Source organism: Galeopterus variegatus, unplaced genomic scaffold, assembly GCF_000696425.1.
Source record: "Galeopterus variegatus unplaced genomic scaffold, G_variegatus-3.0.2 Scaffold493, whole genome shotgun sequence".
NCBI classification, from domain to species: Eukaryota; Metazoa; Chordata; class Mammalia; order Dermoptera; family Cynocephalidae; genus Galeopterus; species Galeopterus variegatus.
The window spans coordinates 317,251-345,081 of NW_007726604.1; the positions used below are offsets into that span (position 1 = coordinate 317,251).

At 44.7% G+C, this 27,831-nt stretch overlaps 1 protein-coding gene across 4 annotated transcripts; it reads left to right on the forward strand.

Annotated features, from left to right (window-relative positions):
- Positions 1-417: 417 nt before the first annotated feature.
- Positions 418-25,441, forward strand: IL2RA (interleukin 2 receptor, alpha). Of its 4 annotated transcripts, XR_550258.1 has the most exons (7): positions 418-562; positions 3,610-3,720; positions 6,036-6,238; positions 7,347-7,418; positions 7,738-7,809; positions 14,761-14,958; positions 25,160-25,441. XR_550258.1 is itself a non-coding variant. In XM_008569411.1 (6 exons), exons 3-6 carry the CDS (start codon positions 6,166-6,168, stop codon positions 25,201-25,203), a joined length of 261 nt encoding a protein of 86 aa, XP_008567633.1. In that variant the 5' UTR covers positions 418-562; positions 3,610-3,720; positions 6,036-6,165; the 3' UTR covers positions 25,204-25,441. The 4 variants fall into 4 exon arrangements, 3 of the variants coding, with proteins under 3 accessions (XP_008567633.1, XP_008567630.1, XP_008567632.1); XM_008569411.1 differs by lacking the exon at positions 14,761-14,958; XM_008569408.1 differs by lacking the exon at positions 25,160-25,441 and having other exon boundaries at positions 14,761-15,108.
- Positions 25,442-27,831: the final 2,390 nt, after the last annotated feature.

Below are 27,831 nucleotides of genomic sequence, written 5' to 3' on the forward strand. Positions count from 1 at the left end.
CCTGCGTCCCCCGCCGCCTCTCTTCATAGTGAGTTTTAAGCAGGAATCCGCTCCTGCCACGTGCCGTCGGCTCACAGGGAGTTAAGTCTCACGGACGCTGAGACTTAACTCCCTGTGAGCCGACGGCACGTGGCCTGACCGCGGGGACGGAGGCTACAGCGATGGTCAGCTTTCCGTCGCTTGGGCACTTAGCTGGACAACCTCATGTCACTCTCATGAGGAGCCTGTGATGGAGGCACAACTGTCACCTTCTCACACTCTCACACCGCCCGGCCCCGCCCACTCTGGGGTCGGCTCTCCTCCCTCAGCCCCGCCCACTCTGGGGTCGGCACTCCTCCCTCAGCCCCGCCCACTCTGGCGTCCGCGCTCCTCCCTCAGAGCCCTTCCCCTTTGCGGCAGGCGGGAGCCCGGATGTTACCGTTGTAGGCTGTTGTCTGCTGTTGTCGGGGCGTTAGTGGGCACCCCAGACGCTCCTCAGATCCACGGAGTGGGGACAAGAGCATAGATCGGCGCAGCTGCGGTGCACTGAGGAGGCTGCCCGGGGAGCGGCGTGGCGGACCAGGTAGGGCCCAGGTGAGGGGCTGTGACTCCCGACCGAGGCAGGGGAGGTAGCGGCGGACTGAGGAGGCTGCGAGGGCAGGAGCGGCCGACGGTAGGAGCGGGGCCGAGGGCAGGAGCGGCGGCGGGGCCCAGGTTAGGAGCGGCGGGGTGGACCAGGTAGGGCCCGGGTGAGGGGCTGTGACTCCAGACCGAGGCAGGGGAGGTAGCGTCGGGCTGAGAGGGCGGCGCGGGGAGCCTGGGGAGGGTCCTCCGAGGCCCGAGTGGGGAGGGGAGGGGCGGCGGAGGCCAGCGGGGTGGGTGGGGGGATGGAGACGGCGGGGTGCCCGGCGCTGGCAGGGAGAGGAGAGCCGGCATCCCTTCCCGTGCTGGGCTAGCCTTCTCCGAGGGCTGCTGTCATCTGTGAATAATGTTTCTTGTCTTGAAATACTCTTTCTGATATTAATATAGTCACGCCAGTTTTTTTATGCTTATCTTTACATGCTACATCTCTGTCCATCCTTTTACTCTCAACCTATCATTGCCTTTGTATTTGAAGTGGTTTTTCTTGTAGGCAGCATATATTTGGACCCTGCTGTTTTTTTAGTCTTTTAATTTATGGGGTTTTTTTGTCCACTTATATTTAATGTAATTACTCATATAGTTGGCTTCCAGTCTACCTTCTTATCTGTTTCCTCATTGTCTCATTTGCATTTTTATTACTCTGTTGCTCCTTTTCTCTCTTTATTTTGGCTAACCAAAAAACTTTTAACCTTTGTTTTATTTCCTCTATGCCTTTTTAGCTACACTTTTTGTATTATTATTTGGTGGTTTCTTTAAGCTATTCAGTATGCATTCTGAACTTATCACAATCTACTTAGTATTTGTTGCTTTGCCCCCCACGGATTTGTCACGCCTCTTCCCCAGGGTGATGGAGCTGCAAAGGACTACTCAAAGCCCATCTCTTCTGAGCAGTGAGAAGCCCCAAAGTGGTTAATTTCCCCAAACCCTCAAGAGAGAGGCATTTCTTTCATTTGGGAAATTAACCACGAATTGGGGTTCCCTTGCTGTATTTATTCTCCAGCCCAGGAAGTTACAGCAAGAGACATAGGCAGGGTTATAGTTTAACAATACAAGCTGGTAACTTTCAGTGAAACAAGCCAGATGACATTCCAAAAGGCAGGAAGAGACATAGATGGGCTTAAAGTTTTAAGAAGTTTAACAATAGAAGCTGGTAACATTCAGTTAAAAACAAGTCAGATGATATTCTATTAGGCAATTAAGTGATCCACCAACAAAAGCTTGATCTTAGCAAACATTCTCTTCTTACAGCAATTTCCCAGTATCTTTACATATCAATCAATAACTTGTCTGTCTTTAAACCAGCAGCCTTGCTGTGTTACAACTCTTTATCTTACAACAGAGATTCAATAGCCTAGGGAAAATTTCCTGTTTTTTGTAAGGTCAATATTTGAAAAAGCAAGGCTTTGGAAAACCAGGCCCTGTGAAGTACATTTGCTTTACAGTATACTCCACAAGTAGTAATGGTACTTAGTATTGTACCATTTTATGTATGATACAAAAACCTAAAACAGTGAAATTTCATTGACCCCAGATTTCATACTATAGTTGTTATGTACTTTACATGTACATGTGCAATGACTTAGTATTTCATTGACCCCAGATTTCATACTATAGTTGTTATGTACTTTACATGTACATGTGCAATGAAAACCACCATACAATATTATTATTTGTATTTTAATCAGTTGTCTTTCAAAGAAATTTTTTTAAAAGATGATCTTTTTGTTTACCTAAAATACCACTGCTGTTCATTATTTCCTGTATATCTATGTTTCTAGCTGCCAAATTAATTTCCCTGTAACTTTAAATTTTACCTCTAGCATTTTTTTTTTATAATGCAGGTGTGCTACTGACAAATTATCTAAGTGTTCCTTTATATGAAAATATACTAATTTCACCCTCATTTTTGAAAGATATTGTCTCTAGATAGAATTCTAGGCCGATAAGCTTTATAAAGAAAAAGAAAAGAAAACTTTGAATATGTTATACCATTATTTTCTGGATTCCATTGTTTCTGTTGAGAAGTCAGTCATTATTCATCATTGTTCCTCTGTATGTATATGTCATTTTTCTCTGGCCACTTTTAAGATTTTGTCATTATGTTTGATTTTTAACAGTTTGGCTATGATGCTTTTCTTAATATGTATTCTGCTTGATGCCCTCTAAGCCTGGGTTGATCTGATACCATGATTTTGCTGTTGAACTTTCCTCTTTTAGTCCTGAAAGCTCTCTCACACAGGCCCATTTCCCTAGTGTGTCACTTATCCACTCTGTGATATTAGAATGTGGGAAGAGCATTCATCTTTTTATTTCTTTACCCTGGAGACAGTGTTGGTCAGTGAGTCTCTGTCATCTGCCCCACCCCAGCCATGTGTGGACAGCAAGGTTTGAAGGTCACTGCTCTGTGAAAGCACCTCAGAGACTTTTTCCGCAGCAATTCCGCTCTCCTATCCTAAGCTGGAATTCTGGTTCCAACCTCCAGAGGCGTCCATACCCAACTCCTTTGCCACACTCTTCACAACAGACGGGGTGTTAAGAAGTTTTCTTATCATTGCTGTAAGATAGCATGGCCCTAACTTTCAGAGTTCTGAATTCCTTTAGGGGAGTGGGTTTTGGAGTCAAAACACTCCTAATTGTCGTTATACACAAGCACAATGTTGGGAGAATTGACAGCAAGAGTGAAGTTCCATTTGGTGAGACACACACACTCAAAAGAATGCCACCAGAAAGTTTTTACTCTCTTTTAGAATCAAGTTGTAGGCATCGGCATTGTGCACCTGCACCGAGAGGCCACTGCTGGGCCCAGTGTGGGCAGGCCACACCCATGGGAGGGCTTGTGTGTGGCTCATCTGTGTAGTCCCAGCACCCAGATGTTGCCAGGCATGTCACAGGCACTAGAGAGATGCTATTATGGAGCAAATGAATACCTGGACAGTGTTTTCTATTCCAAGCATTTGTGATTTGCTTCATTTCACCCATATTCTCTAGCCCTTAGGAACATGGGAAAACAAGCTACACCTCAACCTGAAGAATAGAGAGAAAGAAAAACCACAGAAATGCAAAGTCAAATGCAGCCCGTCGACCAAGTGAACTTCCCAGGTAAGAGGTGAACCTGAACAACTGTCCTCTAGGACCTAGGAGGGTCCTAGGAGCTGACCTTTCTGCTGCATGTATGTGACGTGTTCCCCAAAGGAGGAAAGTCTGGCTCACTATCCATAGGCATGTGCATCTCATTCCCTGCTTCAGGACATCATGGAGACAAGATCTATTGCATGGTGTCTATGGGCTGTTTGCAGCAGCCAGCCTGGGCTCTGGGCATCCTCCCTGGTTTGGGAGCTGGCTGAATAGAACTCAACTCAACTCAGTAGCATATGTTGGGACTAACCATGTGTCAGGCACTGCCGACAGAAGATAGATACATGAGTGGGACAACTGTCCCTGTCATCAAGGAAATACTCTGTAAGAAAATAATCTGTGAGCAAAACAATTTACATCAAGGTGTTTCTCACAGGACAAGGTTGTAAAGCGTGCGGTGCTGTACTTGTGGCACTTAAAAGCCTCTCGCAGCCAATGGCTGTGCATGAGTGAGCTCCGTGACTACGCCTCATCTGCCTACAGATTTCCCAAGTGAATAATGCATAAGTCATAATGTCAAGAAGAAATAGGGCCTGGTAAGAAAAACCGAGCTCTCTGGGAACTGGTTGACCTTCTGAGACCCCATAGTCCTGTGCTAATTTTATAACCTTACAAAGAACTTTATCATATCACAGATCATCTCATTTGATACTCACAACCCACTGAGTGAGGGAGCAGGAAGTGTTACTTCAATTTACTTAAGAAACTGAGATGAAGAGAAGCTTTATCATATCACAGATCATCTCATTTGAGACTCACAATCCACTGAGTGAGGGAGCAGGAAGTGTTACTTCAATTTACTTAAGAAACTGAGATGAAGAGAACTTAAAAGACTTGGCTAAGCTCACATGATAGAGCTGGAATGAGACCTCAGGTCTCCTAGGTTAGATGAGGGATCTTTCTACTGATAACTTGTTTTAAACTAGTTTAAATTTATTTGCAGCTTCCATTATTTAAGTTAAAAAAAAAAAAAAGGTAATCCATAGCCATTGTTGCAAATTAAAAACAAAGGGATGTTTTTATCCCTTTCCTCCTCCAGTTTTGTCCTGGAATATGGTTTCCAAACACATTTCATTGTTGGGTTTGCTCTGCTTTCCCCAAATTACCCTTCTTGATTATTGTACTGTTTCAGAGGTCAATGTTTGTTGTCTTTACCCAAGAGATAATCAGCCAGTTCTGGCTGAGGCTGTTTCGCAGATTGTCTTATTTGGGATGTTTTCATTTGAAAGAAAGAAAACTGACTCAAACAGGTTCAGACAATTATGAACTTTATCAGCTGTAATACAGCATTTTATTCTGAGACTAAGACATAAGTTCAGCCATGATTTGCAAGGTGCTACACGAAAGCAGGCAGCTCGGGACAGGGCCACTGAGCTCCCTGCTGGGGCAGAGGGCTTATGTAGGCTGCTTGCCAAGGTTATATTGGGTACTCGGGGTTGTGGAGAGTCCGGAAGGTCAGGGCATCTGTGTAGTTTCACAGTCTGGGGTTAGAAGTACCCATAGTTCCATTTGTCCTGATTGGGGAAAGTAGGCGGGGAACTCTGAGATTATATCAGAGCAGGCCATGACTCTGAAGTCAAAGGTCAGTCAAGCCTGGTTTGCAGTAGGATAAATGAAAAGTTACTGGGCATGGGGAATTTTTAGAGGTCTTGACAGGACTCCTGCAGGTCAAGCTTCAGGCATGGCTTGATCTGAGATTCCCTCAGCTCTTCCCTCCACTGGGCTTTGGCTTTGTCCCTAAGTCTTCCGCCATGGTCCCAAGACAGCCACCAGCTGCCACCCAAGAATGCTTCCTCCCGTATCCAGTGGAAACCCAAGGTGGTCTTCATGCTTTGTTGGCCCATACTGACTTGAGCCTGCCCTCCTCCCTTCCTGCTCTCCACCCTGTATCAAAACTCTCACTGTCTTTGAAGAGCACGTTCAGGTGCCTCCTCTGGGGTAGCAACAATCGGAATGAATTACTCATTCCTCTGTGTCCCCCCAGCAAGAGTCTGCTTCTCCACCAGAATTCTCACCCCCTTCTGTCTCCAAGTGTGTTTCTTACCCAGTTGACTGTCCACTCCTCCGGGAGTGACTGGGTCTTCATGCCTTCCTATAATGCCTGGCAAAGTTCCCAACACATAGATGTTCTCAGTACATCTTGGTGGAAGAAAAGAGTGAATGAATGGATGAGTGAACGAAAGAATAGGAACCAAGGTCCTATCTCCAGCAGGATCCGGCCTGGTCTACTCACAGTGCTTTCCCCAACTGGCCTTCAGAGTTCTCTCTTCCTCTTTCAGGTCACTGCAGGGAGTCTTTGCCGTGGGAAAATGAAGCTGCAGAGAGAATTTATCACTTCTTAGTGGGGCAGACAGTTCACTACAAGGATACAGGGCCCTCCAGGGAGGTCCTGCTACTAGCGTCTGCAAAATGACCTGTGGAAAGGTGTGGATCCTGCCCCAGCTCACGTGTACAAGCAACACTGAGCACAGTGGGTTTCCAGGTGGGTGGCTCCCTTCTGGCATCCACTACATTGGTTTGCTCCATTGGGGCCAATTGGGGTGGAATTTCTGACCTCACCTGTTATGTGACCTATTCTCATTCTAAAAAAATAGACCAGATGAACACTAAGGTCCCCTTCACCTAAGGTACCCCTGTGCCCTGAGTGGGGATCAACAATCAGAGATGGACAAGTGGGGAAGATCTTTCGAGTGTTCCAAAGCACCCCAGATGCTGCTTCATGGTGGCAATGCTGAGATCAGCATTTTCCACCTGACCCTGAGATTCCACTACCTCCTCTAAGCCACTAGGACTTCCCCAAGTTCAGGGGATAGTCCAGCCTCCACCCATGCCTTCCTTGCATTTACTGGTATACAGTGTAAATCTCTTATTCTGTCAGTGCCCCCTTGTTAGCCAGTGGCTTCCCCTGGAGCTGTTCCCTGCCTGAGCTTTGGTGAGAGCTTGAATGTGCAGAAATGGGCTGACTCAAGCCCGTGCACACCTCGTGCATGCCGCAGCCCACCGCTGTGGAGGTCTTCGGCTATCCTTGTTCTGAAATTGTATTAATATTTCTATGACCAGAACTCACTTCCTTCAACCACAGGTGTTACTGGTTGCCATGCTCAACACCATTTCTCGTGTCCCCACCTTCCTCCTGGCTGCTCTGGGACATCTTTCTTCCCCATGGCCCACCCCCGAGAGCTGCAAGTCACTTCCTGTGTAAGGGACTGGAGAGGCAGGGCAGGCCCGGGGTGACTGACCACAAGCAGGAGTAATTGGGAACCTGTCACAGAGAAAAAGCTACCTCTGGGCATTTCTATTCATTCAATGGTTCTACTACTGTGACCATTTCCAAGTGGCAGATTGAAGCCTAGGGAGGAAGAGTCACTGAGAGTTTCATGAACAGCCAGGATCAGGGTTAGAATTCCTCTCCCATGAGGCCACTTAGCCACTTCCCAGCAACCCCAGAGCACCCACAGAGATGTGACCACAACCAGGATTTGTGCCTTAGCAGGTGCATCTGAAGCCAGCTAGGAGGGCAAGGGGGGGTGGGAGTGAGGCCCCCTCTTGCCATCCTTGGCTCCACAGGCATCCCCGACTCTCTCCTCCAGGTGAAGAAGAACCTCAGGCAATCACAAATGCTAATCCTGAGAGCAAGAAGTCCTGCCCCTTCACGACAGCAGGTAAGGGACGGCTTGCTAAAGGCAGATGAGAGCCTGATTGGGAGAGGGCAGACGGTGCCTGAACCAGACTCTTGGCAGGTGCACAGGCGGGAAGGAGAAGCCCACCTGGCAGCCTCACCCCTCCTCCTGACCAGGGCCGTGGCCCCAAAGCCAGTGTCAGGAAGAGGAAACCCAGGCCTGAGGAGGAGGTCTCCAGGCAGAGGGTGAACCGCCAGCCCTGCTCCAGCATCTTAGCCACCGAGAAGCCCTGACTCTCTCCAGCCTGTGCCGTCCTATAATGAGTGTAAACAGGGCGCTTTCCCCCTTCTCTGTCCCACAGATTTTCAGAAACATACAGAAGCAGCTACAACCATGGAGACGTTCATATTTACAGCGGAGTACCAGGTAGCAGGTGGGTGGGTCACTTTCTTTGTGGACAAAATGTACGCTAGACAGAGATGTGGACAGTTTGGTTGATTGGTTGGTTTAAATGACCCCCTTCTTGCGCTATATAATGTTAATATACATTATACGAAGTTATACGATGAAAGTAAAAGACTAACCCAGATACTAGCATGATCCAAAATCCCATGAATCAGTGATGGTATGTTGTGAGCAAAGTCTCAAACTGGCCCCAGCCAGTTCCTCCTGAGCTGATCTTAAAGGATAATGACACCCTATGCCTGGGGTGAGCGAGGGAGGGGGGCATATAACCAGGCAGAGAGAAGACACATTCCAGAGGCACGACAGTGGTTTCCTCTTTGGGCGGCTTTGAGGCTACATCTGCCTGAACAAATATGTAAACAGCTGACTCCAGAGCCTCTGCAAAGCAGCATTTGGAAAATATGAACACTTTCAGGAAATGTTAATGTGTTTATCATTTGTTTTCATATTTCAACATTCCTTCCACCAGATGCAGGCCTCATGCATGGTCTCCTTAAATGAAGCCTAGGCTCAGAACCTTTCTGAAGTGTGTGTCTGTCAGTCTGTCCCCTGCTCCCCAATGTACAGCACTGCCTAAGGACAGGCACTGTCCCCCCTTCCTTATACAAGTGTGATCCTTCCACACTCACTGGGCACTCACCCTGGCTCTGTGAGACTCCTAAGGAGTCTTGTAGGGGAGGGAGCTACGGGGGAGGGAGCTGTGTTCTGAGGAGGGAGAGCAGAGCTACCACCCTGCCCTGCTCAGCTGGGACCTTCTCAGTCTGCTGTGTGCACCTGGATCCTGCTGCCCCAGCGCCAAGCCCAGCGCTCTGTTGCTGAACTACCTCTCTGTTGACAGTGGCCGGCTGTGTTTTCCTGCTGATCAGTATCCTCCTGAGTGGGCTCACCTGGCAGCGGAGATGGTGAATCCAAAATGATCAAGGAAGCATTTTGTCAAAGAACGGAGTGGGAAAGACCCAATGGCACAGGGAGACGCCTATCCACACCTTCCTGGAGTCAATCAGAGAGCATGAGAGCAACAGGGAAATGGGAAAGCAGAGGAAGCTAACATTTGCTGAGTGCCTGCTTTAGGCCAGGCTCCCTGCTTATCTTGTGTGCATTTATCTTCTCAGAGACCTTAGGAGAAGAGCTACAGCCTAGAGAAATTAAACAGCTTAAACATGATTACATAGCAAAGACCAAAACTGCAGCCTGAATCTAGAGCCCAAGATCTTCCTACCCATCACCTTCCTAGAAGGAAACCGGGGTAGTGTCTACACTGAGCTCTTCCTATCCAGTGCTCCTCAGCCCACCTTCTGCAGACACTCACACTAGCATCCCCTCGGCTAGGAATGGAACCCATGTGTGGCCTTATTGACATTAAGTTAGGTTCTCAACCCTGGGTGCATATTAGTACAATCAGGAGGGATTTTTATTAAAACAAAACAGTGCTTGGGCCCTCAACCAGAATCTCTGGGGGTGGGCTCCAGACAGCAATACTTTTTTAAAAAAATTAAGAGAAAATTCATCATTTAGCCATCATACAGTGTACAATTCAGTGATATCTTAGTCCATTTTGTGTGGGTATAACAAAATACCTGAAACTGGGTAATTTATAAAGAACAAAGATTTATTTCTTACAATTCTGTAGGCTGGAAAGTCCAAGACCGAGGGACCCTGCATCTGGCAAGGGCCTCCCCGTAGCAGAAGGTAGAAGGGCAAGAGGGGGCGATAATGAAGCCATTCCCATAACATTAATCCATTCAAGAGGGCAGACTCCTCATCTCTTGAAAGCCCCACCTCTCAACACTGTTGCATTGGGGGTTCAGCTTCTAGCATGAACTTTGGGGGACACATTCAAACCATAGCAAATGATATTTAGGATGTTCACAATGTTGTGCAACCATCACCACTATCTAATTCCAGAACATTTCCATCGTCCCAGAAAGAAACCTTATACTTCCCAATTCTCTGTTTCCTCCCTCCCCTGGCAATCTCTACTCATTTTCTATCTCTATAGTTTGCCTGTTCTGGACATTCCATATAATTGGAATCATACATGTGGCCTTTTGTGTCTGGGACATTAGTGCTCTCTTAAGGCTCCTCAGATGCACCTAATATGCACCTGGGTTTGACAACCCTGCTCTAGGCCAGCAGGTCTCAAACTTGAGTGTGCATCAGAATCACCAGGAGGGGTCGTTAAAGCGCAGAGTGCTGGGCCCACCCCCCAGAGTTTCTGAGTCAATAGTCTTGGTTTTGAAAATGTGCATTTCTAACAAATTCCCAGGTGATACTGACCCTGCTGTTCCAGGAACCAAACTTTGAGAACCACTGCACTAGGCTAACAGTATTAAGAGTCATTGTGTGAAACTATTTCACAAAAAGGCAAATTTTGTTGAGAAAAGCCAGTTTCTCTCTCTCCTTAGGGAGCAGACTATAGAGACCCACTACATCTCCACTATCCAGGACATCCCCCACCCCTGCCAGAGTACACTCCGATCAACCCTGATGTAAAGTCCACAATAAGACTTCTCGGGTCTGAGAAGACACAGAGCCACTCCCCCAAAACCAAAATTCTTAGATCCTATAATCCGCCCAGCTGGAGAGATAAAAATCAGATTTCTTCTTTTCTTATGTTGCTCATCAGGCCCAAAATATATACTCCTAATTTTCCTCACATGAATTAAAAAGTACAGGTTATTGCAATGCAAATGATATGCCCTCCAGGTTATTTTATTAGGAATTATTCATACCTGGCAGTCTGTCAATTTCTCTGTGTTAGCTGATTCCTAAGGTGTCTTTAGGATTAAATGAGATGAAGTATATAAAGTGCCTGACATTTTGTAGGTACTCGATGCTTGTTAGAGCCTCTCCTTTCTCAGGCTGAATACCTGGCAAGGCTTAAGACCCATCAAGGATCTTTTCATTTGGTAGCTTGAAGCCTTCAGACATAGGGACAAGGCTACTTGGGAGTAGTAATGGTGTTTAAGTTGTGAAACAAAGAACTGCAGGAAACCATATGAGTTCCCACAAGGTCTCCCAGAATCACAATCTTTGGGGAGAATCAAACATAAATCTAGAAATGACCCCTCTTGTCAGATTGCTTATCCAAAATCCTGCCTTCTAGAATCTAATTTCATCGGATAGTGCCCTCTTGTGGCAGCAGAAATCCTACATTTGAATTAGTGGAAAGAAGGATCACTGTATCGTAGCCAAAGAGAGTTTTGTTTTTTTTCTTTTTTTTTTCTGAGCAGTTGCTAAGAACCACTGATGTGCTACAGGAGGCTCACACTGGCTTGTAAGAGCCAATAGTTAAATTTTTAGGAATTTTGCAAACTGGTTAAGCGCAGCCATTATTAAAAATTAATGTATACAATTCAATAAATTATATTAAAAACAAAGGCAATAAATGCTCAAAGCTAATCCCTTCCTAATTATTTTATTATATTCTACTATTGTCTTTGTTGTCAGGGTTATTTACATTATTGTACCTGTATTGTGGAAATGCTCTACAATGGTTGCTACTGCACATCTGTCCCCAACTCTGTGTTCAGTGGTATCACACTGGTAGTAGGAAAGTGGGCATGGCAGGAGTATTTACACCATGGAAATAGATTGTTAAATGTTACCAGCACACCACTGCTTGAGAAAGTAGGAAGTAACCAGATGCTTCTGTGAGCTAAGTAAGGACCTGGAAAAGTCTAAGACCATATTACTCAATACAATAGCCACCAGCCACCTGTGGATATTTAAGTTTGAACTAAGTAAATTAAATACAATTAAAAATTCAGTTCCTGGGTTGCACTAGCCACACTTCGAGTGTTCTCTAGCCACGTGTGGCTACATTATTGGACAACACAGGTACAAAAGATTTCCATTATTTCAGAAAGTTCTATAGGACAGAGCATAGTTAGTTGCTATTATTATTCCCATTTTGTAGCTATTGTCCTCCACATAGTTAAAAAAATTTTTTTAGGACTTTTGGTCAAGATAGCAGAATAGACAGTCCCCAGCATCACTCTCTCCCACAAATCAACCAATTTACAACTATAAAAATGTAACATCAGCCAAGCTGGGGCCGCTGGAGCTCAGGGGAAGAGGAGGAGAGACCTACAGAGTTCATGAAGGTAGAAGAGACCACAATGAGAGAAAGAAAAAACTGCTGAGTGTTTCAGGCCATGGCGACTTTAAAGCTCGAGCTGCTGTGTGCATGGAGCAGGAGCCAGCAGAAGCCACAGCTGTGCCCTTCAGATGGAGTTGCTCAGAGGCAGCAGGGAAGAAGAGGGCCTTGGTGGCCCCCAGGACAGCAAGACCACTAATAGTGTTCCCGTGGACCCACGCAGGACTGAGGAACCAGAACAGCTGAAGAAGGGGAGCCATTCAGAGGCCGGTGAGTCATTGCAAGGGACCGGTGCAGGGCCTGCCTCATGGGAAGTGTTCAGAGCACAGGTGGTGGGGGAGACAGGCCCACTGGGAGAACAGTGGGACACAGCAAAGACAGCTGATCTGCCCCCCAATCAGCACAGGACCACTCAGAGGAGACTGGTCAGGAATGCAGAATTGCATGGGGTGCAGTTTGATGGTAAAACTTAGGCCCAGATCAGAGTTTCTGTACAACCCAGGTGCACTGGGTCCCTGGAAAGCCAGAAGTATCTATAAGGTCATCCATTAAACCCTGAGCTTCACAAAAAGCCTTCCCTAGAGAAACAGCAGCAAAGGAGCAATTTAGCTCAACCACACAGCTGAAGTACTGGTTCCCACAGGAAGTTCCCCTGTTGTAGAAGTAAGCAAAGGACAAAAAATTAGTTCCAGCCCAGGCACAGCATCAGCGCCTTGGGGCCGGCCAGAGGACATAAGGCTGGAGCCAGGGACCGGACCCCCCTCCCCCAACCAGGCACTCTGTACCAGCGCCTTGGGGCCTGCCCGGGGACCCAAGGCATGGAGAAATGGACCGGACCCCCCCCACACACAACTAGGCACACCACCAACATCTTGGCCCTGCCTGGGAGCCCAGGGCATGGCGCCAGGGACCGGAACCCCCCTAACAACCAGGCAAACTGCACCAATGGCTTGGGGCCCAGCCAGGGACCTGAGGTATGGAGCCAGGGACCAGATCCCCCTCCCACAAACAGGCAGTGCGCCAGCACCTTGGGGCCTACCTGGGGACCCGAGGTATAGATCCAGGGACCAGACACTCCCCACAACCAGGCACACTGCCAGCACAAAGGAGCATGCCAAAAACATCACCTCCATGTGGGTGGCCTACTACAGCCACCATAATAACCATGGCTGCTGCGAAAGCAGCTAGATGCCACAACCACCATGCAGATGGTCCGCCAGCCACTGGAGTGCATTGACACAGGAGAGTCACCAGTAGAGATAAAGAAAAGGAGAGGACATCTCTCTCCACAAAGCCCATTTTAGAGTGACAGAAGCATCTGCTCTATGATAATATTGGGGGACCTGATCACCCCTCTCAGCATTGGACAGATCATCTAGGCAAAAAATCAACAGAGTAACCATTATTCTTTCAGAAGGAGAGAAGAAATCTAGGGTAATTAGAGGGGGGAGGAGGAAGGGAGACGGGGATGGGGAGAGATGGGACAAGGGGCATAAAGCATAATTATGATTTGTAACAATATATATGCTAGTAATATTGATTTGCTCAACATAAGTCAATGTTGAACCCCCAAAATATGTATAATCAATTTTGATTCAAATAAAACATTTAAAAAATATAAATAAAAAAATAATTTTTTATAGAACATTTCATGCTGGGCACTGTGCCAGGAACCCAAAGATGAATAAAACACGTTCCTGCTGTTAGGAGCTTATAGATTAGTGGGAGAGAAGAGCAAGAAAAAAAAAAAAACTGACTTTAAATATTTGTTAAAGCCTAAGATTGAGGTGTAATAGGAGCAAAGAGAAACAGCACTTAATTCTACACAGGGGTTCAAAGAAGGCTTTTAGAGTTGACTTGCCTGAAATACTTGAGGCCAGGCAGAAAATGGCTTCTCGGCAGAGGGAGCAGGAGGGAAGGTAAACAGCTTGGGAACATGTGAAATAGCCTGAGAGCGTGTCTGGGAGAAGCCGAGCAGTTCTGCATAACTGGGCGTGAAGTGCGTTGGGGCGGGGAGGGACACTGTCCTGGAAGATGGGGCCAGGCTGAGGAGCTTGGACTTTATCCTGAAGCTGATAGGAAACCACAGAACTTAGGGGCAAATGGTAGCACTGCCATAATGGTCTGGCCACAACGTAGAGGCTGGCTTTGAGGTGGATAGTCGTGGTGGCAGTTTGATTACATCAAGATGGAATAAATCCACATGGGAGATGATAAAAGCTTGAACTAGGTCAGTGGACATAAGTTACAAGAAATACATAAAGGAAGTCAAATTAGCAGGATTTGGTGACTGACTGGAAGGGAAGGATAAGGAAGATGCTTAGTCAAGATCATCCCCAGGTTGCAGTGTGTGGTGATCGGACCGTGGAGTCACTGTGTCCTAGCATGAAATTTAAAGTGAGGATCTCCAGTGATAGGTCCCTTGGGGATTAGCCACAAAGCAGGGCTCATCTGTAGTTCATTCCCTACCCCGTATTCAGCCTCCACATCTGTCCAGCTCTGGAGCTGGCAGGGAAACGGGAGGGTTTTCTGATCTCTTCTCAGACCCAGTCATGGCACAATGAATTAAATTATCATGCTGTGAGGACCACAAAGCAGAGGCTTACATTGGGCAGCCAGTCTCCGCCGCTGGAGAGACGGAGAGGCCTTGAGGTCAGGTTTCAGCATGCGGGAAGGTGACAGTATCCTGGGGTGGAATTCAAAGTTAGCAGGTCCATGGGGACTAAGGTTGAGTGCTCTGCCCGCACTGGGTTAGGTGGGACCACATGTTTCTTGGTTCAGCACCACACATGTGGCTGTGACTTAGTTATGTCACTACAGGAGGAAGAGTAGAAGAACACTCTGAAAACCCGAAGTGGCAGGAAGCCAAGGACAGCCAACGGCAGTCATGAAGCACAAGCAAAATCAAAGAAGCTAAACACTCACCAAGGAAGCACCTTTTGTGATCCCGTGGGTTTGGAAAGTTCTTACATCACATCACAGGACCCCATCAGTAATCCAGCTCTTTACTACCCAAGAGTGAGTTTCACCTGCTTCTAAACACAATTCCAGGGTCTCTGAAGGAAAGGGGAGGAGCAACCAGAACACTCTGTCTATTTTTATGTAATTGTGTTTATTAAAGCTGGAATGGTATGGAACTCGTCCACACCATATGTAGTAAAAAGAAAAGTAGCTTTATGTTAATTTCATCCCAACTTCCCAGTTTAGAAATCCCAAGCCTTTGCACTAATATAAATAATCTCTCTCTCTCTTTCTCCCTCTCTCTCTACCTTATATAGCTGAACCTTGCCCATGTGGGCCCTTTCCCAGCCTCTGGTTGACTAGCCCATTCTCCTGTTTAAAATATTTAATGAACATCCTTTAAGAACTGGACTAGTGACTAGGAATCTTTTTGTCCTTAGCTCAGTCCTCTAAGCTAGTGCCCTTCTATTGAGCCTTCAGTTTTAAATTTCTAAAGAACAGAGGTTATGGCAGAATAATCTTTGGGTAACACCAAAACAGGGCAGCCAAGTCCTTGGAACTGTAGAGCTTCAATATTTGAAAGGATTTTTATTGGAGTCAATGTCAGGAACAGAAGGATAAACTAGGTCCCAGGTAATGAATTATACTTAAAAAGTGTTACCTGTATATCACTAGTAGGCCTTTTTAAGAGTTAGTTTCTTTGGGATTGCTAAAGGTGATACTCTGAATTTGGCCTGCACTAATTTGACATTTACCAGTAGACACATGATGTGCTAATGTGTACATTTCCCAATTACTGTGATAAAAACACTGGAGAGGGATCAATACATTCAATATTTATGGAGAAAAGCAAAGAAGGAAGTGAAGAGGGATGGGAGGGAGAGCATACGGATAGACTGTCATCGTGGGAAAGGGCTCACAGGTGGTCCTCAAATGTTATCAAAAAGCAGCAAGTCAGGGCCGGCCCGGTGGCACACTGGATAGTGCGCCGCTTGGGAAGATCCGCCTTGGCCGTACAGCAGAAATACCTTGTGCTTATACAGAAAACAAGTTTTAGATTCAGGTCATGTATAGATAGGGTTTTCACCTCCATGAATGTCCAGTAAGACATCTGAAAGTCTGAAATTTTTTTCAGTAGGTGGGACTGACCTGTGTATTGCAGGATTTGTGGCACTCCTGGCTGCCAGCCACAATGTTAATAGCGACCCCACCAACATCACCCAATGTAACCTACCTCCCCCCCATAAAATTCAAAATTGAGCCCTAGGGGAGAAGAAACAGCTAAAAATCCACTGGACTGGATCACCCTTAAGTTCTCCCACCCCACCCCTAATAGAGTAGGTCTTTCAAAAGACAGACTGCTGGGCCCACTTCAGAGCTCCTGAGCCAGTGGGGTCTGGGGTGGAGCTAAAGAATTTGGATTTCTAGCAAGTACCCAGGGTTTGCTGCTGCTGGTCCGAGGACCACACTTAGAGAACCACCATTAGACCTCTGCATACCCACCCTCAACGTGGACTGAAAACACTGGCTTCATGTGCTGAGATTTCAGGACAGACTCCCGTTCAGTCTCTCATGGAAGATCTCTCCTCGCAAATCAGTTGACTCAGATTAACAACAACATGTGATTAAGGAAATTGATGAAAAGTTTAAACTATCAGCCAGTTTTCATTTCTGAAAGGGAAGGTAAGTGTTGTGGAAAAGAATGGGCAGGTTTCAGCAGGGTCCAGATTCAGATTAAAAAACCGTCTGCTATCTTTCCTGTGACCAACTGAGTACAAACCACACTCTTGTTCATACCTCTTCCTTCCCCACTCAAGTGCAAGGGCACTTCAGAAATTTCACAGAAAAATAAAATTAAAAGGTAATACGAATCTTTCCATGAACTTTTTGAAGACCCCTCGTATGTTTTTTGAGTAAACTGAAGTTAAGAATCTCAGACTAGAGAAACAAATATTTTAAAAATCTTACTTGAGTAAAATTGAATTATCATTATTCATTTTGAGGGAGGGGGGTCTATGAGATCACATTTTTTTCGTGATAATACTAAAATGTTATTTGGCTTTTTCACTTTCCTTCTCTCACAAGCATATGGTGGAATTTTCCAGAAGCTATGTGATATATGATGATGTCATTACTGTTGCTAACATCTGAGTTTATTAATATTGTTTATAAAAGAATTAATAAATGATATATATATATATTTTGTGACTGGTAAGGGGAACGGAACCCTTGGCTTGGTGTTGCCCACACCGCGCTCAGCCAGTGAGTGCACTGGCCATCCCTATATAGGATCTGAACCCACGGCCTCGGCGCTCCCAGTGCCACTGCGCTCCCAGTGCCACACTCTCCCAAGTGAGCCACAGGTTCGGCCCTAATAAATGATATTTTAAAAATTTCTTGGTTTTAATTTTTAAATATGGTAACTATTGCTAGGTGTAATCTACATAAACAAAAGCCTTTTGGGATCCTCAGTAGTTTTGAATAGTTGTAATAGTTTTTAATAATGTACAGAGGTCCTGACAAATGGCCAACAAGTACATCAACATCACTGGTCATTTTGGAAATACAAATCAAAACCACAATGTGATACCACTTCATACCCACCAAGATGATTTCAAGCAAAAAAATTTTTTAAAAATAGGAACCCTCAGACACTGGGGACAGGAATGTATAATAGTATGGCCGCTGTGGAAAGCAGAGATTGATGGTTCTTCAAAAATAAAGTTAAACACAGAGTTAAATGACCCAGCAATCCTGCTCCTAGGTGTACACCCAAGAGAGATGAAAACATATGTCCAAACATATGTACACAAATGTTTTTATAGCATTATCCATAATCACCAAAAGGTAGAAACAACCCAGATATGTAAAGTGTGGTATATTCATACAATGGATACTAGTTATAGGAAGGAATGAAATATTGATCCATGCTACAATGCAGATGAGCGTCAAAAACACTGTGCTAAGTGAAGGAGCCAGACACAAAGGACCACATATTGTATGATTCCCTTTACAGGAAATACCCAGAATAGGCAACACCACTGAGACAGAAAGCAGATTAGTGGTTACCAGGGGATGGGGAGTGACTACCTAATGGGTGCAAGGTGTTTTTCTGGGGTAATAAAGCTTTGAAACTCCATAGAGAGAGGTGGTGGTTGCCCACATTGTGACTACACTAAAAAGCGCTGAATTGTACACTTCATAATGGTTCATTATATGTTATGTGAATTTCACCTCAATTTTTTTTTAAAAAGAGCTCCTGAGAACAAAATATTTGAAGACTGCTGATCTCATTCATAATTCTCAAAGAGGGGTCCTCAGCCCTCAGTGGCAGGCCAGGAGGATCCTCCTAAAAAGAGCTCCTGAGAACAAAATATTTGAAGACTGCTGGTCTCATTCATAATTCTCAAAGAGGGGTCCTCAGCCCTCAGTGGCAGGCCAGGAGGATCCTCCTGAAGTTCTTGTGGTGACTTACTGGTATTCTAGTAAGTGAGTTATTAGGAGACCCTGAATTTTTGTTTTGAAAAACTAAAATCAGCGTATTACTAAGGTTTATTGAAGACTCTAATTCAGTATTGTATTGAGAACATAAAATTTGTATACATTCCATAAAATTTGCATGACACTCCTTAAAATAAGGAATGGAAATAACAGGGATAGGGTTTGAAAAATCTCAGCAGCTTTTCCTTTCTGACTCCTGACTTAGTCAGAAAGTGTAATCTGATAGGAACAACTCCAAGAGCGCCCATGTTTTCAGAAAGCCCTCGGGAATGTTGTATGATGATGCAGTTGTTCTCTGAAGATGAGTAAGGGAGTAGTCAAACTAGTAAAGAGGATTGATGCCATTTTATCTTATACACTCATTTACTTGTTTATCTGAAAACTTTCTCAGATAATATTTATGGAGAAGAAAACATGTAGTAACTTGAAAGTCTGTTGTAATGTTGAATATTGATTCTTCGTTCCATTTTCCACTGGAAAGATTTTTATACTACCATAACTGTATAAGAAGAGTTTGGGGCAGGGGTATGTATATACTGATGTTAGTGGGGGTATGGGTGATTGCAGTCATCAGGACACTGCTCTAAGAAGAGCAAAAATCATCATGGCCTAAATGGGAAGGATGATTCTGACTCACGTACATCCATGTGGATGCAGCCACGGTGTGGCCTCTCCTGTGTCAGACATCTGGGCTCCTTTGATTTTCTTTCCTTGTCAAACTTAATGTGTGGCTTCCACCGCCCTGGTAGTCCTAACTACCACCACCAAGACTACACACCCACCAGTGAGAAGAGAGGACGTGGGGAAGGGTGAGCCCATGCTCTTCAAGGGACACCCTAGACTTTGCTCACGTTACCTCTGCCCTTACATCACTGTCCAGAACATAGTCGCTCAGCCACACTTAGCTGCAAGGGAGGCTGACAAATGCTATCTTTGGCTAGGGGGAGGGATGTGTTCTGCTAAAACTAGTGGACTTTATTACCAGTGGATGAAGGGAAAATGGACTTAGGGCACCACAGCAATCTGTCATAATGAATTATTTTCTATAGTTATTTTAAATGTCTAGTCTGACAATTCTAACATCTTAGCCATATCTGAGTCTGGTTATGATGCTGGCTTCATCTCTTCAAACTGTGTGTGTGTATGTTTTTTCCAGTGGGGCAGCTGGTTGGTGCAGGAATCCAAACCCTGGACCTTGGGGTTGTCAACACCATGCTCTAACCAACTAAGCTAACTAGCCAGCCCCAAACTGTATTTTTTGCCTTTTAGCATGTCTTGCCATTTTTTGTTGAAAGCCAGACATAATGTACTGGTTAAGAGGAAGGGATGTAAATAGGTATAAGGCTTTATATTTATCTGACCAGGAGTTAGGCTACCTTTACTGTTTGCTGTAGCTTTACATGTCAGGGGCTAGAATTCCCTCTGGTGTCCTTGTTTTTTGTCTACCCTGTTGTCTTTGGATTTCCCTAAAGACTTTAAATAGGGACTGAGAACTGCAGTTCTTCTGGCTGTCTTCCCCTGTTATCAAACAAATGCCCTATGGATGGGGACGTCAGGTGTGGGGGAGGGGAGGCGTTCTGTAGTGCTGTGACACATCACCTCTTTAGTGCCCATGTGCTGGGGTTGTAGCCTTGGCAAGTAATTCTCAGTTCCCCCCTTGGGTAGATAGGGTATGGATAGTTAAGGGTTGTAGGTGGGTTCTCCCTTCCCCTAGGTTGGTTAGGCTCTAGTGAAACTCCAGCTACTTAAGAAAACACTTTCCCCTGAGGGCAGTCACTGTTAACAAGAACCATTTCAAGATAGTTCCTTCCCCCTACCCCTTGCCGAAAGCATGGGGGGATTTGTCTCTGATCTTCACTGTGAGGACCTACCTCACTGAGCTCCTGGAGGTAAAACTCCATCCCTGTGACTGGGTCCCTCTGGAGTTTTTATCCCTCAGAAGTGTCCACACTGAGCCTCCAGCCATTCGTCAGCTACAGCTTAGATTTTTCTACCCCAGTACTGCCTCCAGTAGTGTTTTTTGCTCCTGGGCTTCTGGTCCAGTAAGTTGTGATTCTCTCTGTATCAGCCTGTCTGTCTCTCCAGTTTTGGGGGTAGCAACTTCCCTTGTGATCTCTGTTCTTCTACGGACCTAAGAAGAGTTATTGATTTTCAGTTTGCACAGGTTTTCAACTCACAACAAATTAAATTGATTATGAAGAGTGCATGTTGGGAGCTGGTAAACATGACCCCTGTGTGAAAAGGATGAACAGTAATTTATAATTTAGCTGAAGGATACCAGCAGTGAAAAACCAAAACCAACTCAGGACAGTTCTGGTAAGGAATCAGTAATAGCATTCTCCCTGGAAGCTATGTAAATTGCATGTTCTTAACAGAATAGTGAATTAGTGTGTTCAGTAAACTTCAGCTGCACAGTCCTTGTCTAAACATGTCCTCCCTTTCTACAGTATTGAGAAACATACCTTTGGAGTTATCCTATTAACAGGAGGGCAGAGGTTAGAAGAAATCTGTGATCACAGGGTAATAAAACTGTCAGCACTGTATCAGCAGGTGTTCCACTAAGACTAAGTAGTAAATAATAGAGAATCCAAACCAACTGCTTCACATCACTGTGTCCCCTTCAATGTGGTCTCCTGCAAGGCTCAACAACCTTATCAAAAACCTGGTTTTGGTTTTTTCTCTCTCTTCTCTCTCCAGTGACATCAGGTTTATCCAAAGACCAGCTTAACCTTATGGTGGCAAACAGGTATAAATTTTCCAGGATTTTTATCAGATCACCACATTCTAGAAATAAGAAGAAGCTCCTAGAAACACGTTCCTCTCCTAGGAGCTCCCAGCAAATTAGTTCTCCAGTCTTGTTGGCTCAAATTGGGTCTCATGTCTACTCCAGCACTGTGAGCAGAGGATGTGAGATGATCCTTATTTCCTTAAGTCTGAGCCACAGACCCCACCCCTAAAACCAGTGACAGAGAAAATTGTAAAAGCAGCCACAGAAAATGAACCATTGCAGAGAAATAAAAATAAGAGACAAGCAGATTTCTCACTTGAAACAGTGTGAGTGGAGCAGCATCTTTAAACTACTGACAGAAAAAAATGGTCAACCTAGAACTCTACACCTAGGGAAAATATCTTTCAAAAACGAAGGTGAAATAAGTATTTTTTAGATGTGTAACAGCTGAAAGACTTCATAATAAGCAGACCTGCACCACAAGAAACATTAAAGGACATGGTTGAACTTGGACTGGTTTGACAAGTGCCTCCTGAAAATTCATGTCCACTCGGAACCTGCAACTGGGCCTTATTTGGAAATAGGATCTTTGCAGATATAATCAAGTTAAGATGGAGTCATACTGGATTAGGGTACAACCTAAATCCAATATGGCTGGTGTCCTTATAAGAAGAGTGAAATCTGCACACAGACCCACCCAGAGGGAAGGTGGCCACATGAAGGCAGAGTCAGAGATTGGACTTGTGATATCACAGGACAAGGAAGCCAAGGATTGTCAGCAACCAGAAGCTGGAAGAGGCAAAGCAGGTCTTCCGCTGAAGGTGTCAAAGAAATCATGGCCCCGCTGACACCCTGATTTCACACTTCTAGCCTTCAGAACTGTGAGAGAATGCATTTCTGTTGTTTTAAGCTACCAGTTTGTGGTACTTGTTATGGCAGCTCCAGAAAACTAACACAGAAGTCCTTCAGGCAGAAGGAAAATCATACAAGTTGGAAATATATGTCTACACAAAGGGATGAAGAGCACAGGAAGTGGTAACTACCTGGGTAAAATGAAGAGATTTTTATTACTTAAATATCCTTAAAAGATAATTTACTACTGCAACAAAAATAATTACAGTGTAGGGAGGGTATATAACATATGAAGAAACAAAACATATGACACAATAAAATAAAAACCAGGAGGGGAGAAATAGAAGGATACTACTGTAGAGTCCTTGTACTATACATAAACTTTGTGATATCACCTGAACATACACAGCTATAAGTTAAAGATACAGCAACCACTAACTACAACAGGAAGTCATAGTAATAAGCCAACCAAAGGAGGTAAAATGAAACCATAAAAAAATATTTAATCCAACAGAAGACAAAGAGAAAAAAGGGAATAAAGAACAGATGGGATGAATAAAAATATACAGTAAGATGGCCAATTTAGTAGGGCTGGCCCGTGGCTCACTTCGGTGAGCATGGTCCTGAGAACACCAAGCCAAGGGTTAAGATCCCCTCACCAGTCATCTTTAAAAAAAAAAAAAGATGGCCAATTTAAACCCAGTCATATCAATAATGTATTTAAATGTAAATTTTCTAAACATGCTGACTAAGAGATGAAGATTATCAGATTGGATTTAAGAGGCAAGACCAAATTGCATTCTTACTACAAGAAACAAAAAAGTTAAAAGTGAAAAGATGGAAAACACTGATCAAAAGATAGCTGGAGTGGTGACACTCATATCAGATTAAAGGATTTCAGAGTAAAGAATGTCACTAAGGACGAAGAAGCTCATTTCATAATAAAAAGGGGATCAATTCATCAGGAGGCCGCAACAGTCCTAAACTTTCATGCACTTAATACCAAAGCTTCAAAGTACATGAAACAAAAACCAAATCTATGATAATAGTGGGAGATTTCAACATCCTTCTCTCAGTAGCTGATAAAACAAGTAGACAGAAAGCCTATAAAATAGAGAAGGCTTAAACAACGCTATCAATCAATTTGACTTAATTGAAATTTATAGAACAATCTACCCAATAATGACCAAATATATATTCTTTTAAAGTGTATAAGGAACATTTATCAAGATAGACTATATACTGGCACATTAAAAAAAAGAGTCTCCCACCTCACACCCATTAGGGTGGCTATATCAAAACAAAAACAAAATAACAAGCCTTGGCGAGGATGTGAAGAAATTAGGAGCTTTGTACACTATTAATGGGAATGTAAACTTGTACAGACACTATAGAAAACAGTATGGTAGTTTCTCAAAAAATTAAACAATTACCATATGACCCAGCAATTCCACTTCTAGGTATATACCCAAAAGAATTGAAAGCAGGGTCTCAAAGAGATTTGCACACCTGCGTGTGTAGCAGCATTATTCCCAACAGCCAAGAAGATAGAAGCAACCCACATGTCCATCAATGGATGAAAGAATAAACATAATGTGGTAAGTGAGGGATCTGCAAAAAGTTCACGGAAGGATTTGTATTATATGTTAATTCAATTTTTTCACAAACCTTCTGAAATAACTTCATGTAGAATATTCACCCTTAAAAAGGAAAAAACTTTGACACATGCCACAACATGAATGAACCTTAAGGATATTATGCTAAGTGAAAGAAGCCTGTCACCAAAAGACAAATACAGTAGACTCCACCTACATGAGATATGTACAGTAGTCAAATGCACAGAGACAGAAAGTACCGTGGTGGTTGCCAGGGGCTGGGAGAACAGGGAATGGGGAGTTAACGTTTACTGGGAACAGAGTTTCAGTTTTGCAACATGAAGAGCTTCTGGAAAAGGATGGAGGTGGTGGTTGCACAACAATGCGAATGCACTCACCACCACTGAACTGACACCTAAAAATGGTGAAGATAGTGAGTTTTATGTGCTTTTCACCATAATTTAAAAAATAAGAGTATGTGATATTTGATTCCATGTATACAAATTTCTAGAAGATACACACTAATCAATAGTGACAGAAAGCAGATCAGTGGCTGTCAGGGAAGGATTACAAAGAAGCATCATCTTGATTGTGGTTTTATGGCTGTATACATATGTCAAGACACCAAATTGTACACTTCAAATAAGTACAGTTTTTTACATGTCAGTTAAGCCCCCAATAAAACTCTTTAAAAATCACCTCTGAAATTCCTGGCTGGGCTCTGATTTTTAGACTGATCCCTAACTAAAATCTCTCCTGGCATCCCCAGCCTGTAGGTACAGAGGACACCACAGTCTTTGTAATAACTCTTAATTCTCTGAGTCTTGCTCCACTTGCTAGTGGAGAATATCAGCCCTACCCTCCCCCCCCACACACACATAGTCTCATACAGATATTTCTGGGGGTCCCAGGATCTGGTTGGCTGGGCTGCCTTTGCCACGCTCCCCTGGAGTTCTCAATGTGGGACTAAGCCTTGCTATGCTCCCCCCGTATGAGGGTCCAAGCTCCTTCTCACTAGTATGTGTCATATTTTATCACATGGGCACTAATGCAAGTTACTCGTGCCCCACAATCTGACAGAATCTTTCCTGACACCAGTGTCCTCAGCTTCTGCCTCATGCTTTTCTTTCCATAAGACTTTGACACATGGCCGAGGGGCCAGACCAATGTAACAATCTCTGAGACAGTCACCAGGATGTCCTCTGTGCTCCTCCCTTTTCTTCTCCCCACCAGCCTCACTCCTGCAAAAATGCAACTAGAGTCCTGGCTCCTGCCCCGTAGGTTAATCATGCCCCGTAGGTTAATCAGACATACCCAGATAAACCTGAATTCCAGGGTGAACTCAGGTGAGCAGAACTCCCAGTCCACATACATCACGATGACAGTGTTGAAACTCCATCTGTTAGGACCTCTGAATTCTTGCTTCTTCATATACCCATCTTACAATATTTATCGCCTTTCCTTAAGGAAACCCCACAAACAGAAGGCTCTGTAGCTGGCACGACAGGATGATGTGGAAGTATCACATTCTGGCAGAGTTAGACGTTAAGGCACAACTCTTGTATGTTCTGTTCCCCTGCAGCCATCTACACATGGATTTATGAAAACAAAGTCATGAGATGCTGATCTGCTGGGTTCCAAGAACATGCCACAGGTGTGAGACCAATAGTGTGGGCGACCGCGAAACAACCAGGAGAACGGGTTTCCTTCCTGCTCACACCTGTCACTGACCTCCCTGTGAAGGAAGAAAAAAGACCAGGCTAGTGCAGTCTGTGTGAAGCCTCAACCTTCTCACTGCTTCGTGATTTGTGGGGGAAGGGTGGGTTCTGTACACAGTTTGCAATTAAATTGAGGCACCCAAGCATCTAGGGGAGTCTGACTGTGTTTTGAGAGTAGCAGCCAGGAATACAAGTCCTGCACTATTGGAGGTAGGAAGCACAAGAGAGAGCTCCAGACAGCCTCTGAGTTTTTCTCAGGCAAATGTGGCCTGGATGGAATCCAAATGTCCCACGTGTACAACCAGTGAGGAGTGGTTAACTGAGGACATGAGCAAGGATATCTTCTAGGGGATTGCCAGGAAAAGAGCTGGGCTCCCTGCTGCAGACATGCAGGGAGTTGGGGACAGAACTTCAGGTGGAAATCTGTTCCAGGAACTGAATGGGCACCCACAGATCTGCAGGTTGCAGCCCACTGGGACCTGTCACAGAATCCTCAGCACCTGGGGACATCTGGGACAGAAATGGAAGCGAGACTCCCCACCTCAAATGTGTGGCCAGCTGTAGCCACGAGTGCTCCCTCTCCCCAGAGGCCCTGGCTGCCAGAGCCCTTACCGCAGTTACCCAAGGAAGAATTTTAAACTGAACTCTGACCGATTAATAATTGACCTGGGGGCCGGCCCGGTGGCGCACTGCTACAGTGCGCCGCTTGGGAGTGTGGCGGCGCTCCCGCCGAGGGTTCGGATCCCACATACAGACTGGCCGCTCACTGGCTGAGCGAGGTGCAGGCGCAACACCGAGGGTTGCGATCCCGTTGCCGGTCCCGGTCCAGTATGGGCGCAACACTGAGGGTTGCAATCTGTTGCCGGTCACAAAAAAGACAAAAAGGAAAAAAAAAAAATAATAATTGACCTGGGAAGTTACTGAAGTGGACAGAGGAAGAAACATGGAGTAAAAAAGACAAAAAGGAAAAAAAAAATAATAATTGACCTGGGAAGTTACTGAAGTGGACAGAGGAAGAAACATGGAGTGATACGATCTGAGCTCATCTGGCAGATCAAGGATTTAGAATTGGAAATGAAGTGTTGTGACTCTAAGATATGCTTCTCATGCTGAGTCCTACAAGGGCAGATGTCTGCTCACTCTATCTGGAAGAATCAAACACCTTTGGGATTTACAGCCTTTTCCTTTCTACTTCCCAATAGTTCCCCTCCACAGAGGTATCTTAGGGCTACTTGTTCTAAGTTGACAAACCGTTTGCTACAACTCAAAGGGATCCCATGAGACAACTATATTAGAGAATAAATAAACGACAAGGATGGTGGGTCACACTACACCTCTAAATGGGTACAATTGCTCAAAAATATCCAGTGCCCCACTCTATAGGAGAATCCTGCTCACTACCCTCTGAAGCTCAGGTGTGGCTGTGTGTCTTGCTTTGGCCTATAAATGTGAGAAGTGTTGTGATTGCCTCTGGCTGAAGCTTTAAAAGACAGTACATGCCTCGCTAACCATACTCTTTTTCTTTTCCTCTGCCTCAATAGCAAGTTTCCGGGTAAAAGTTTCTCTGTCACTCTGGATCATAGTGTGATGATGACATGGAGCAGAATCTACGCCAAACTTCAATGAAATGTATCTCAAATACAAAACAAACTTGTGTTGTTATAAGCCACAAATATTTGGGGGCTGTTTGTTAATGAAGCTCAATCTGCTGGTTCTGACTGATACATGACCTTTCACACACACAGAGAAATTGTAGCTTCATGATTTAATCTATAACAAATCAGGCCCCACCCATTATTTGGCAGGAAAACAAAATGTCCTCTCCAATTTAAGCAATCCCTGTAGGCATTGCTCACTCTCTCTTTAATAAAAATGCTCAGTTTCTCAAATATCTTCTCCCTCCCTCTGCTTCTTGTCCTAAGATTGTTTCCATGTGGAGACAGGTGGAGAAGAGAAGGGTGTATGCCACCTCATGGACATAGGAAAGAGACGTTCTCAACTGCGATGGCTTGTGCTTTCTACAGATGCAGACACTGATTGCTCAGCTGGAATTCTCAGCTGGAGCCTGCAATAGTAATAAACTGTTGCTTGGTCACTCTGGAGCTGAGTACTACCTCTGTCTTACCTTGTTTTCTGTTGCTTATAACAAGATACCTGAAACTGACCAATTTATAACGAAAAAAAAATATTTCTTATGGTTTTAGAGGCTGGGAAATCCAAGGTCAAGGGGACACATCTCATGAGGGCTTTCTTCCTGGTGGGGACTCTCTGTAGAGTTCCAAGGTGGCACAGGGCATCACATGATGAGAGGGCTGAGTGTGTTCACATGTTTCTTTTTCTCCTTGTAAAGCCCCCTGTCTATTCCTGCGATAACCTATTAATCCATTAACCTATTAATCCATGAATGGACTAATCTATTCAAGAGGGCAGATCCCTCATGATCCAATCACCTCTTAAAAGTTCCACTTTTTAAATGCCTTAGTCAGATTTCCCACCCTGTTAATACCGTCACAATGGGGATAAAGTTTCAACATGA

Coding starts and splice junctions, on each gene's coding strand:
- IL2RA (XM_008569408.1), top strand. CDS start 6,166: ATGACCTGTGGAAAGGTGTGGATCCTGCCCCAGCTCACGTGTACAAGC. Junction 7,419..7,737: donor CTGCCCCTTCACGACAGCAG/GTAAGGGACGGC, acceptor TCTGTCCCACAG/ATTTTCAGAAACATACAGAA. Junction 7,810..14,760: donor AGCGGAGTACCAGGTAGCAG/GTGGGTGGGTCA, acceptor ATGTCACTACAG/GAGGAAGAGTAGAAGAACAC.